Source organism: Macaca fascicularis, chromosome 10 (genome assembly GCF_037993035.2).
Source record: "Macaca fascicularis isolate 582-1 chromosome 10, T2T-MFA8v1.1".
NCBI classification, from domain to species: Eukaryota; Metazoa; Chordata; class Mammalia; order Primates; family Cercopithecidae; genus Macaca; species Macaca fascicularis.
Genome location: NC_088384.1, coordinates 12,968,406 through 12,981,395, shown reverse-complemented (window position 1 = coordinate 12,981,395; position 12,990 = coordinate 12,968,406). Strand labels below are relative to the sequence as shown.

At 50.1% G+C, this 12,990-nt stretch overlaps 1 protein-coding gene and 1 long non-coding RNA gene across 2 annotated transcripts; one reads left to right on the top strand and one right to left on the bottom strand.

Moving 5' to 3' along the window:
• Positions 1–7,324: 7,324 nt before the first annotated feature.
• On the bottom strand, positions 7,325–8,610 carry LOC141407834 (uncharacterized). The gene is made up of 2 exons (XR_012418730.1): positions 8,489–8,610; positions 7,325–7,496 (listed from the first exon to the last, which is right to left on the bottom strand). It is a non-coding gene; the product is annotated as an uncharacterized lncRNA (long non-coding RNA).
• A 109-nt stretch (positions 8,611–8,719) lies between these two features.
• Positions 8,720–11,575, top strand: TOMM22 (translocase of outer mitochondrial membrane 22). The gene is made up of 4 exons (XM_045363619.3): positions 8,720–8,858; positions 9,086–9,204; positions 9,964–10,081; positions 10,843–11,575. Exons 1-4 carry the CDS (start codon positions 8,742–8,744, stop codon positions 10,915–10,917), a joined length of 429 nt encoding a protein of 142 aa, XP_045219554.1. The 5' UTR covers positions 8,720–8,741; the 3' UTR covers positions 10,918–11,575.
• The last annotated feature ends 1,415 nt before the right edge of the window (positions 11,576–12,990 follow it).

The window sequence follows — 12,990 nt, the reverse complement described above, 5'->3', positions numbered from 1 at the left end:
AGCACATCCATCTGCAGAGACGGAAACTCTGGGAGGTTCACACACTGATCTAGGATCACACAGTGGAAGTGTTGGAGCCTGATTCACACAGCCCGCAGTGGAAGAGAGGAGCTGGGGGCGGCAGTGAAAGAAAGGGAGCTGCTGTCTGCAGCCCATCCTTATGGCCAGCAAAGCACTCTATCGGGGGGATGGATAGAAGGGCAGATTTTTAGCTCCAACCCATAACCTTACTCTCTGATACAGGAGAGAATGTTTAATACAGAAGAAATTGGAAAAGGATCCACATACACGCAAGGTGCAAATCTTCAGGTGCAGATAATAGGAGCAGTGGAGTTTGCTTATGCCTCGGCTGGTATCAATGGGGACCCTTTATTAAGTACTCCCGATGCCGGACACCCCCCGATGCCGGACACCCCCCGATGCCGGACACCCACCGATGATGGACACCTCCCGATGCCGGACACCCCCCAATGATGGACACCCCCCGATGCCGGACACCCCCCGATGCCGGACACCTCCCCGATGCCGGACACCCCCCGATGATGGACACCCCCCGATGCCGGACACCTCCCCGATGCCGGACACCCCCCGATGATGGACACTCCCCGATGCCGGACACCTCCCCGATGCCGGACACCTCCCCGATGCCGGACACCCCCCGATGATGGACACCCCCCGATGCCGGACACCCCCCCGATGCCGGACACCCCCCGATGATGGACACCCCCCGATGCCGGACACCTCCCCGATGCCGGACACCCCCCGATGCCGGACACCCCCCGATGCCGGACACCTCCCCGATGCCGGACACCTCCCCGATGCCGGACACCCCCCAGTGCCGGACACCCCCCGATGCCGGACACCCCCCGATGATGGACACCCCCCGATGCCGGACACCCCCCGATGCTGGACACCTCACTCACATGACCCTTTTTCAAGTTTGTTATCCCCATCGCCATTTTTTAGATGAAGAAACCAACCCAGCACGGTGACACGGTGGAAGGGGTGTGGCCAGGACTGAAACCTTGGGCATCATGTGGGCATATTCAGTTGTCACAATGGTGTGGATTCCCCCACGACCAGCACCATTAGGACCTTTGGGGGTTGCAGCCAGGGACCCTAAACATCCTGTGGTAGGAGGGCCAGTTCTGCAGTGAAGAAGGAATTTCTTTTGAGTGAGCAGGGAAGCAAAAGCCATTGTTATGAGCAGATAAATGCTATGATCCAACCGTGCTTTTAAAAGGCGCTGGGCGTGGTGACCCATACCTGTAATCCCAGCACTGTGAGAAGCTGAGGTGGGTAGACTGCTTGAGCTTAAGAGTTTGAGACCATCCTGGGCAAAATGGTGAAACCCCATCTCTACTAAAAATACAAAAAGGTTAACTGGGTGTGGTGGCGTGCACCTGTGGTCCCAGCTACTCGGGAGACAGCGGTGGGAGGACTGCTTGAGTCCAGGAGGCAGAGATTGCAGTGAGGTGAGATCGTGCCATTGCACTCCCGCCTGCTGACAGAGTCAGACCCCATATCAATCAATCAATCAATCAATAAAAATAAAAGGATCCCTTTGGTGGCTGTGTGGTGAGAACAGACTGAAGGAGGCCAGGCCCTGCCCAGGGAGGCTGCAGTAGATGAGGTGAGGTGGTCTGATTCTGGATAAGACTTGAAGGTGGAGCCTACCAGTGTTTGCTGATGGGCGAGAATCAAGGACAATCCTATGAATGAAAGTCTTTAGGAGAAAAGGAAAAAAAAAAATCACCCATATATCACCACACTAACCCTGTTTCCTTCAGTGAGGCGTTTTGTTTTGCTTTTCTTGAGACATTATGTATTTTCAAATCTAAATAGAGCCAGATATATCCTTCAGGTTCTGGCTAAAATTCTTCATCCTCAAAGACCATTGGCCAGGCACAGTGGTTCATGCCTGCAATCCCAGCATTTCAGGAGGTCAAGGAAGGAGGATTGGCTGAGCCCAGGCGTTTGAGACCAGTCAGGGCAACATATTGACACCATCTCTACAAAAAAAAACTTTAAGTTAGCCATGCGTGGTGACACACACTTGTAGTACCAGCTACTTTGGAGGCCTAGGTGAGAGGATTCCTTAACCTGGGAGATCGAGGCTGCAGTGAGCCAAGACTGCACCACTGTATCCTCCAGCCTGTGCAACAGGGCAAGTCACTGTCTCTAAAAAAATTTAAAAAGGGCCTGGTGCGGTGCCTCACGCCTATAGTCCCAGCACTTTCGGAGGCTGAGGCGGGCGCATCACCTGAGGTCAGAAGTTCGAGACCAGCCTGGCCAACATGGTGAAAACCTGTCTCTACTAAAAATACAAAAATTAGCCTGGCATGGTGGCAGGCACCTAATCTCAGCTATTTGGGAGGCTGAGGCAGGAGAATCGCATGAACCTGAGAGGTGGAGGTTGCAGTGAGCCAAGACTGCACCAGTGCCCTCCAGCCTGGGCAACGGAGCAAGCCTCCTGTCTCGAAAAAAAAGAAAAAAAAAGGTTCTGTGGGCGAAAGGGAGGGAATGAATGCAGGATTAGAGGCAATAATGGGAGGAAGTCTGAGTTTGAGTCCTAGCAAGGGGAACTGCGCGCACAACAGGACAGGCGTGGGCTAATGTGCACTTTTTAATGGGAGGGGCTTGTAGTTTTTATAGGATTCTCAAAGGGAGCCATGCCCCATCCCCCAATTAAGAGCTACTATATCACTTGTTTCTAATTCTGACAGGACGGAAACAAGCAAGGTGGAAATCTTGGGCTTGAGAGACGGGGAGTAGAGGAGCTAGGAGCCCAGCGTTCTTGAACATGCCTCTCCCATCCGATGGCAGTCACCTGGGCTTCTAGCGTGGGGCATTGCCACTCACTTGCTGACACCTTTGTCCACTGATGTGACCTCCATCCTGGCACCAGTCTCACCATGTCATCTCTGCTGCTGAGCCTTCCTCTTGAAGCCTTCAGCAATACCTCAGCCCTCTGGTTTTCTCTCTCCCCAGTCTTTAAATGACTGATTCCACAGGACTGGCTTTTTTTTTTTTTTTTTTTTTTGAGATGGAGTCTGGCTCTATCCCCAGGTTGGAGTGCAGTGGTGCGATCTCGGCTCACTGCAACCTCCAACTCCCAGGTTTAAGCAATTCTCCGGCCTGAACCTCCTAAGTAGCTGGGACTACAGGCACGTGTCACCATGCCTGGCTAATTTTTGTATTTTTATTTTATTTATTTATTTATTTTTTGAGACGGAGTCTCGCTCTGTCACCCAGGCTGGACTGCAGTGGCCGGATCTCAGCTCACTGCAAGCTCCGCCTCCCGGGTTCCCGCCATTCTCCTGCCTCAGCCTCCCGAGTAGCTGGGACTACAGGCACCCGCCACCTCGCCCGGCTAGTTTTTTGTATTTTTTAGTAGAGACGGGGTTTCACCATGTTAGCCAGGATGGTCTCGATCTCCTGACCTCGTGATCTGCCCGTCTCGGCCTCCCAAACTGCTGGGATTACAGGCTTGAGCCACCGTGCCCGGCCCTAATTTTTGTATTTTTAGTAGAGACGGGGTTTCACCATGTTGGTCAGGATGGTCTCGATCTCTTGACCTCGTGATCCACCCACCTCGGCCTCCCAAAATGCTGGGATTACAGGCGTGAGCCACTGCACCCGGCCAGGGCTCTGTCTTCTGTTCTCACTTTGCCTTTTCTTTTTTTTTCTTTTTTTTTTTTTGAGATGGAATCTCACTCTGTCGCCCAGGCTGGAGTGCAGTGGTGCAATCTCGGATCACTGCAAACTCTGCCTTCCAGGCTCAAGCGATTCTCCTGCCTCAGCCTCCCAAGTAACTGGGATTACAGGTGCCCACCACCATGCCTGGCTAATTTTTGTATTTTTAGTATAGATGGGGGTTTCACCATGTTGGCCAGGCTGGTCTCGAACTCTGGACCTCAGGTGATTCACCCGCCTCGGCCTCCCAAAGTGCTGGGATTATAGGCATGAGCCACTGCCCCTGGCCTCACTTGGCCTTTTCTTTTCTTTTTTTTTGAGTCGGAGTCTCACTCTGTTGCCCAGGCTGGAGTGCTGTGGCACGATCTTGGCTCACTGCAAGCTCCGCCTCCCAGGTTCACGCCATTCTCCTGCCTCAGTCTCCTGAGTAGCTGGGACTACGGGTGCCCACCACCACACCCAGCTAAGGTTTTTTTTTTTTTTTTGTATTTTTAGTAAAGACGAGTTTTCACCGTGGTCTTGATCTCCTGACCCCGTGATGTGATCCGCCTGCCTCGGCCTCCCAAAGTGCTGGGATTATAGGCATGAGCCACCGTGCCCGGCCACTCTGCCTTTTCTAGATCATCTCATCTCCTTCCAAAGTTTTGAATACTCTGCATTGCATGATTTCCAATATTCTTTCTTATCCCTTGGAAATTCTATAATTATTGAAACAGGTTTTTTTTTTTTTTTAATCATGTGTTGCTCTTATGAATATAAGCAAAATTCATTGGTTTTCCTAAAACTTCTCCACATTAGCATTGCGAATTACTTTCCATTTGGAGTCACTAATGTCTGTGCTTTTCACATAAGATTGGTCCCTCTACCTTCAATAGCATTAGTCTTCTAGCATTTCTTTCTTTTTTTTTTTTTTTTTTGAGACAGAGTCTTGCTCTGTTGCCCAGGCTGGAGCGCAGTGGCCGGATCTCGGCTCACTGCAAGCTCCGCCTCCCGGGTTCACGCCATTCTCCTGCCTCAGCTTCCCGAGTAGCTGGGACTACAGGCGCCCGCCACCTCGCCCGGCTAGTTTTTTTGTATTTTTTAGTAGAGACGGGGTTTCACTGTGTTAGCCAGGATGGTCTCGATCTCCTGACCTCGTGATCCGCCCGTTTCGGCCTCCCAAAGTGCTGGGATTACAGGCTTGAGCCACCGCGCCCGGCCGCATTTCTTAAATGAACCCATAAAAGAACTAAAAGCCATGGGCACTGGGCTCTTAAGCTGCCCTTGAATTTATAAAGGGCTAGCCCGCTTTTTTTTTTTTTTTTTTTTTGAGACAAAGTCTCACTCTGTCGCCCGGGCTGGAGTGCAGTGGCACAGTCTTGGCTCACTGCAACCTCCGCCTCCCAGGCTCGAGGATTCTCCCGCCTCAGCTTCCCGAGTAGCTGGGAATATAGGCGTCTGCCACCACACTTAGCTAATTTTTGTATTTTTAGTAGAGAGGGGGGTTCACCATGTTAGCCAGGCTAGTCTCGAACTCCTGACCTCAGGTGATCCACCTGCCTCAGCCTCCCAAAGTTCTGGGATTACAGGCATTAGCCACCATGCCCAGCCCCACTCTTTTTAAAAAAGTAAACTTTTAATACAGGAAAAAAAGCACAGTTCATAAGTGTACAGCTTGATGAATTACCCAAAATGAATATACAGCTAAGAGAACCATAGCATTCCAGAAGCTACTCTCCCCACCCTTTCCAAAATTAACCCTTCCAAGGGAATCACTGTCCTGACCTCCCACCATAGATTAGTTCTGCCTGTTTTTGAACTTTATATAATGGAATAATACAGCAAGTACCCTTTTGTCACATGAAAACTGTCTGATAGGCCAGACTCATGCCTGTAATCCCAGCATGTTGGGAGGTCGAGGAGGCTGGATCACTCGAGGTCAGGAGTTCCAGACCAGCCTGGACAACATGGTGAAACCCCGTCTCTATTAAAAATAGCTGGGGTACGCTGGGCACGGTGGCTCACGCCTATAATCCCAGCACTTTGGGAGGCCGAGGCGGGCGGATCACGAGGTCAGGAGATCGAGACCATCCTGGCTAACACAGTGAAACTCCGTCTGTATTAAAAATACAAAAAATTAGCTGGGCGTGGTGGCGGGTGCCTGTAGTCCCAGCTACTCAGGAGGCTGAGGCATGAGAATGGCGTGAACCCAGGAGGCGGAGCTTGCAGTGAGCCGAGATCATGCCACTGCACTCCAGCTTGGGTGATAGAGCGAGACTCCATCTCAAAAAAAAAAAAAAAAAAAATACAGGCCAGAGTCATGCCTGTAATCCCAGCTACTAGGGAGACTGAGGCAGGAGAATTACTTGAACCTGGGAGGCAGAGGTTGCAGTGAACCGAGATTGTGCCACTGCACTCCAGCCTCCATCTCAAAAAAAAAAAAAAAAAAAAGAAAACTGTTTGATAGAGTTGCCCTGTCCAAAGATGAAAGGGAGGCCTGGGGACAGTATCGGAGGGAGTGTGAGACACAGGACAAACACTCATTACTTCATCCTCATGCATCACAGAAGGATTTGAACTGTCCCATCCTGGGAGTCTCTGATTCCAGGTTCAGCTGGCTAAACATGTTTATCAAATTACCCTGTTTAATAACATGGCGCACGTTTTAACAAGAAGCACTTACATCCATCGTATAGCCAAAAGTAAAAAGATGGATAACACCTAATGCTGGGGAGGGTGTGGGACAAGGACACTTCCATTTACTGTACTATTATGAAAGTATATGACAGAGGCTGGGAGCAGTGGCTCATACCTGTAATCCCAGCACTTTGGGAGGCCAAGGCAGGCAGATCACCTGAGGTCAGAAGTTTGAGACCAGCCTGGCTAATATGGTGAAACCCCGTCTCTAATAAAAATACAAAAAGTTAGCCAGGCATGGTGGCACACACCTGTAGTCCCAGCTAACTGGGAGGCTGAGGCAGAAGAATCGCTTGAGCCCAGGAGGTTGCAATGAGCTGAGATCATGCCACTGTACTCCAGCCTAGGCAACAGAGCAAGACTCCATCCCAAAAATGAACAAGCAAACAAAGATTTATATCTGCATACTTGCTGACCAGCTCACCCACTTACTAGAAATCTATGTCCTATGGGCCGGGCGCGGTGGCTCACGCCTGTAATCCCAGCACTTTGGGAGGCCGAGGTGGGCAGATCATGAGGTCAGGAGATGGAGACCATCCTGGCTAACACGGTGAAACCCCGTCTCTACTAAAAATACCAACAATTAGCTGGGCGTGGTGGTGGCGCCTGTAGTCCCAGCTACTAGGGAGGCTGAGGCAGGAGAATGGCGTGAACCCAGGAGGTGGAGCGTGCGGTGAGCCAAGATAGCGCCACTGCAGTCCAGCCTGGGTGACAGAGCGAGACTCCGCCTCAAAAACAAAAACAAAAACAACAGATCTATGTACTATGCCTCAGTTTCCTCATTTCTAAAATGGGGATAACAGTGCCTACCCCAGTGAGCTGCTGTGCAGATTAAATGAGGACACACCACACCCACCCACACCCACAGGCACCAGAGCACCTGGTATTTAAGTGTTAACTCTTACCTTTGTTTGGTACATTGGGGAGATTGACCTGATGTTTTCCCAAAAGACTTCCAAGACACTAATTTATTCCTACCAATAACACATGGCTCAGGAAAATGAAACTGGATTAGTGTCTCTCAAAGGGTGACTCCAGGGAGGCTTGTTAAAATGCAGGTTTCCAGCCAGGGTCTGGGGAAGGGGCTGCAGGCGCCCTGTCCATGAAGGTGGCAGAGAACACCCCTAAAATAACCCAAGAAGCAGGCCAAGGAGATGGACAAGGAAGATAAATCTTTGGCCCTGGCCACAGGCAGAATTAAGAAATTTGGCGAGGCAGGGCGCAGTGGCATAGGCCTGTAATCCCAGGACTTGGGGAGGCTGAGGCAGTCGGATTGCTTGAGCCCTGGAGTTCGAGACCAGCCTAGGCAACTTAGTGAAACCCTGTCTTTATATATATGCGTATGTGTGTGTGTATGTGTATATATGTGTATACATATACACATATATAATATATACACACATATACACATACACACACATAAAATATTTATTATATATAATATAGAAATACATATAGGCCAGGCGCAGTGGCTGATGACTGTGATGCCAGCACTTTGGGAGGCCGAGGTGGGCAGATCATTTGAGGTCAGGAGTTCAAAACCAGCCTGGCCAACATAGTGAAACCCTGTCTCCACTAAAAATACAAAAAATTAGTGGGGCGTGGTGGTGCACGCCTGTAATTCCAACTACTCGGGAGGCTGAGGCAGGAGAATCGCTTGAACCTGGGAGGCAGAGCTTTGAGCCGATATCACACCACTGCACTCCAGTCTGGGCGACACAGCAACGCTCTGTCTCAAAACCAAAAAAAAAAAAAAAAAAAAAAGCTAAAATCTGACAAAAAGCGACCTGTTCCACTGTCTCTTGTGCCTGCGGTGATGGTGCGCCTGACTCCATTCGTGTTTTAACATCTCGATTCCCGGCAACATCTTTGGCCACCTAGTTTAGAATAAAGTGTTGTCTTGGAGCCTGTTGTACATTTATGAATAAACTTTTGTTAAAAAGAAAATACATCATCAAGAGATGATGAGCCACTCCTGCCCTAGATGTGAATTTAAAGTAAAACAAGCCCCCACAATCTTGCCAGAGTCAGCCCTTTCATCTTTGTTCTCTGAACTCTATTACCTGGAATTAAAACAACTCATTTGAAAAAAAGAAAAGCAGGTTTCTGAGCTCACCCTGAACCCGCTGAACAGAATGACTGCAGTGGCGCCCCGCAACCTCTCACAGGTCTCCCAGCTGCTGCTAATGCCCGCTGAAGCCCCAACGCCCGGGTAAGGCCAGGGCGGCCGGACCGACTGGGGCACTGGAGGACCCGGGGGCTAGAGGGCGCCGCTCTCTCCCGGCTCGCGCCTCGGTTCCCGGAAAAGTAGCTCCGTCCGTCGTTCGGCTGCGCTCACCTCCTTTCCGCTTCCGGTGTCCCCTACAGTCATGGCTGCCGCCGTTGCTGCTGCCGGTGCCGGGGAACCCCAGTCCCCGGACGAATTGCTCCCGAAAGGCGACGCGGAGAAGCCTGAGGAGGAGCTGGAGGAGGACGACGATGAGGAGGTACTAGGGCCTCGCGGGGTGCGGAGCGGGTAGCGGGCCAGTTCGTGGATGTGAGATCCGCATGGTACGGGATCGGAGCGAAGCGGCTTCTTTGGGAGGCGGAGTTGGGGCCCCGCTGGGCCTTGGGGTGCCCTAGCTCCAGTGGGGCTCGGCGGCTTCCAGTGCCGCAGCGGGGCCAGGAATGGATGTCGCTTTTTCGGCTAAGACCCGTGTCTTCTCCACCACAGCTAGATGAGACCCTGTCGGAGAGACTATGGGGCCTGACGGAGATGTTTCCGGAGAGGGTCCGGTCCGCGGCCGGAGCCACTTTTGATCTTTCCCTCTTTGTGGCTCAAAAAATGTACAGGTAAGGAACGAGGGCAAAGGCATTGGGTAGGTGCATGGGATGACCGTGGTGCTGTGAAAGAACACGGGGTTTGGAAGCAGCAGACCTGTGTTGGGTGACCTTGGACTTGTACCCTATCCTTTCTGAGTCTCAGTTTCCTCTTCTGTAAAATGGGGATTCTTACCTGGCAGGGGTGTTGTGGGGGTTATTTCAGATTGTTGGAGATAATTAATGAATAAGGAGCTTTGTAAGAACTCAGGAGAATGTTAAACCGCCATCACTAGATGATACAGCTACCACAGCTGCTCCTCCTGTCTCTGGTAGGAGTATGGTGCAAGGAGCGGGTAGAATACGTTTATCAAAACATTGGAGTATGTAGGGCCAGGCGGGGTGGCTCACGTGTGTAATCTCGGCACTTGGGAGGCCAAGGCAGGTGGATCACCTGAGGTCGGCAGTTCGAGACCAGGCTGACCAACATGGAGAAACACTGTCTCTACTAAAAATACAAAATTAGCCGGGCGTGGTGACACACGCCTGTATTCCCAGCTACTCGGGAGGCTGAGGCAGGAGAAATTGCTTGAACCTGAGAGGTGGAGGTTGCGGTGAGCCGAGATCATGCCATTGAACTCCAGCCTGGGCAACAAGAGCTAAATTCCATCTTGAAAAGAAAAGAAAAAAAACCATTGGAGTATGTAATGTGAGAGGTTTGGTTACTGAGTAGTTCTTGCCTGTTTTGTTTGCATGTCTTCCTGCTCACCCTTTGGGGGTTTTCCTCTACAGGTTTTCCAGGGCAGCCTTGTGGATTGGGACCACTTCCTTTATGATCCTGGTTCTTCCCGTTGTTTTTGAGACCGAGAAGTTGCAAATGGAGCAACAGCAGCAACTGCAGCAGCGGCAGGTAAGCCCAGACCCTGGGCTTTTTGCCAGTGGTGGAGACGCAAGTTATTTCACTAACACATTGGTCCCCAGCCTTTTTGGCACCAGGGACTGGTTTCATGGAAGACAGCTTTTACATGGACGGTGGGGTGGGGGTGACGGAGGGTAGGGGGGTTTCCAGATGATTCAAGTGCATTACATTTATTGTGCACTGAATTTCTATTATTACATTGTAATATATAATGAAATAATTCTATAATGTAGAATGAGGGGGAGCCCTGAGCTTGTTTTCCTGCAACTAGACAGTCCTATCTGGGGGTGATGGGAGACAGTGACAGATCGTCAGGCATGAGATTCTCATAAGGATCTTGCAACCTAGATCCCTCACATGCACTGTTCACAGGGGTTTGTGCTATAAGAATCTAATGCTGCTGACCTGACAGGAGGTGGAGCTCAGGCAGTAATGTGAGCAATGGGGAACAGCACTAAACACAGAAGAAGCTTCTCTCACTTTCCTGCTGCTCACCTGCTGCCGTGTGGCTCGGCTCCTAACAGGTCATGGGCCAGTGCCAATCCACGGCCCAGGGGTTGGGGACTCCTGTTCTAGCACCTGGGTTGACCAACAGTTAATGTGTGGGTGGGGATTGGGATTAGGCCCATGCTCTTTTCAGTGTCTGATGGTGCTTTCAGTATTATTTCTGTAGACGTTGGCCCCATCAGGTATGGTGAGAATAAGTTCTCTAGGCCTGAATGATGCCTTACACCTCTCCTTTTCTTTTCCAGATACTTCTAGGGCCTAACACAGGGCTCTCAGGAGGAATGCCAGGGGCTCTACCCTCACTTCCTGGAAAGATCTAGATTGTTACTGCTGTTTGAGCTGTCTCGGTGGGATAAGTTTGAAATTCAAGTGTTTGAACTGCTGATTATTTGGATTTTTTTTTTTTTTTTTTAACTTTGGCACATTGATCTATCTAAACCTGGTGGGGAGAATTCTCCTCCCATTGTCTCATGGAAAGACTCAACTTGCAACTGTGCCCTCCACACTATCCTTACTTCTGTCTTCACTCTGATACCAGAGTGCAGCCATGCAGACGGTTATTCCTGCTCTGGCCACCCCACTCCTTTCACCAAATTGCTCCTAACTGGAAGATGTCACTTTCCCCTTGTGGGTAGGAACCGATGCCAGTGGGAGGGATGTGCCCCTGACCATTAACGACTGCCTTTTTTATTTTTTAATTTTTTTTTTAAAGAATGGAGCTGTTGGGGAGGGACATGCACGCAATGTGAAAGACAAAATGCATTACACCTGTAGTGTAAAGCGGCCACTCTGAATCCCTATGTATGAAGAGGAGGGAGGCTGGCTGCAGCTTCAGCCACAGAATGGGGACTGTGGAAGACAGATCAGGAGTTCATTTCCCCGGCACAGTTTGGTTGTTAGACCTGTGTGTGTGTTTAAAAAAACAGAAGTCAGTGCTCACTTTTTGTATTTAAATATTAAAAATGATTCCAACTGAAAGTGTCATCCTAAGTACCTTGAAACGAGACCAGGTCAGAGACACGTACTGCCCCTCACATTTTCTCATCTAAACCAGCAGCACCTCCATCTTAACACCCATAGGCCCAAATTGTTTCCGAAAGTGAAAAAATTCATTTTTAGCCAAGTACTTCTTTTTTTTTTGAGACGGAGTCTCGCTCTGTCGCCCAGGCTGGAGTGCAGTGGCGCGATCTCGGCTCACTGCAAGCTCCACCTCCCGGGTTCACGCCATTCTCCCGCCTCAGCCTCCGAGTAGCTGGGACTACAGGCGCCCGCCACCACGCCCGGCTAGTTTTTTGTATTTTTAGTAGAGACGGGGTTTCACCATGTTAGCCAGGATGGTCTCGATCTCCTGACCTCGTGATCCACCCGCCTCGGCCTCCCAAAGTGCTGGGATTACAGGCTTGAGCCACCGCGCCCGGCCTAGCCAAGTACTTCATAGCAATCTTTGCCCTGAATTTAGGCAGTCACTTTGAGATTCAGCAGCCTAAAACAAAGGATTGGGTCTATGTACTACTTTAGTCTATGACACTGTAATTTATAAAGTATTTGTGGGGAATAACATAATACTGATTTCTGGGGAATAGGGGAGGGGGACAGAATTTTTTTGCCTGAGACCAGGTCTAACTGGAGTACAGGTGGTGTCATTTGGGTTCACTGCAACCTCTACCTCCCAGAGTCAGGTGATCCTCCCAGCTTGGCCTCCTGGGTAGCTAGGACTACAGGTACACGCCCACCATGCCCAGCTAGTTTCTTGTATTTTTGGTAGTCAGGGTTTTGCCATGTTGCCCCAGCTGGTCCTGAACTCCTGAGTTCTAGCCATCCACCCGCCTCCGACCTCTCAAAGTGCTGGGATTACAGGCGTTACCTACCACACCCAGCCAGAGTAAACCTTTTATGTGAATTATTTATTAGATAAACCAACACTACAATTTCGGTGGTATTGTTCCCATTTTACGGAAGTGGAAACAGCCACAGAAAGGTAATTGCTCAAGGCCACAGAGTTAAGTGCTAGACCTGGATTCAAATCCAGGCAGTCCAACTACAGAACACTGCTGCTGTGTGCTCAGGATAGTGAGGCTGGGCCCAGGCCCGCTGGGCAGATGCATGATCTTTCACTTGTTAACTAGGGAAAAACACTAGTCACCAGTGTGGTACAAACTTGTACTTACATGGATTATTCAAACTGTCAAAATTAGTTGTACTGAAAAATGTCTTGGGGACATCTTTTGAACCAAATCCCTTTTCAGTGAGTATTTTGTCTGGATTTCTCAGGTGAAAGACTTAAAGCATGATGTCTCTAAAAGATGACTTATGCTGGCAATGAATTCCTTTTAAAACAGCATCATACTTAAGTTTATTTTTCTTTACACAATTATAGAACTCAGGCAGACAAG

Excerpts from the sequence above, each read along its gene's own strand:
- TOMM22 (XM_045363619.3), top strand. The coding sequence starts at position 8,742 with ATGGCTGCCGCCGTTGCTGCTGCCGGTGCCGGGGAACCCCAGTCCCCG. Across the intron at positions 8,859-9,085 it reads AGGAGGACGACGATGAGGAG|CTAGATGAGACCCTGTCGGA; the intron begins GTACTAGGGCCT and ends TCTCCACCACAG. Across the intron at positions 9,205-9,963 it reads GTGGCTCAAAAAATGTACAG|GTTTTCCAGGGCAGCCTTGT; the intron begins GTAAGGAACGAG and ends TTTCCTCTACAG.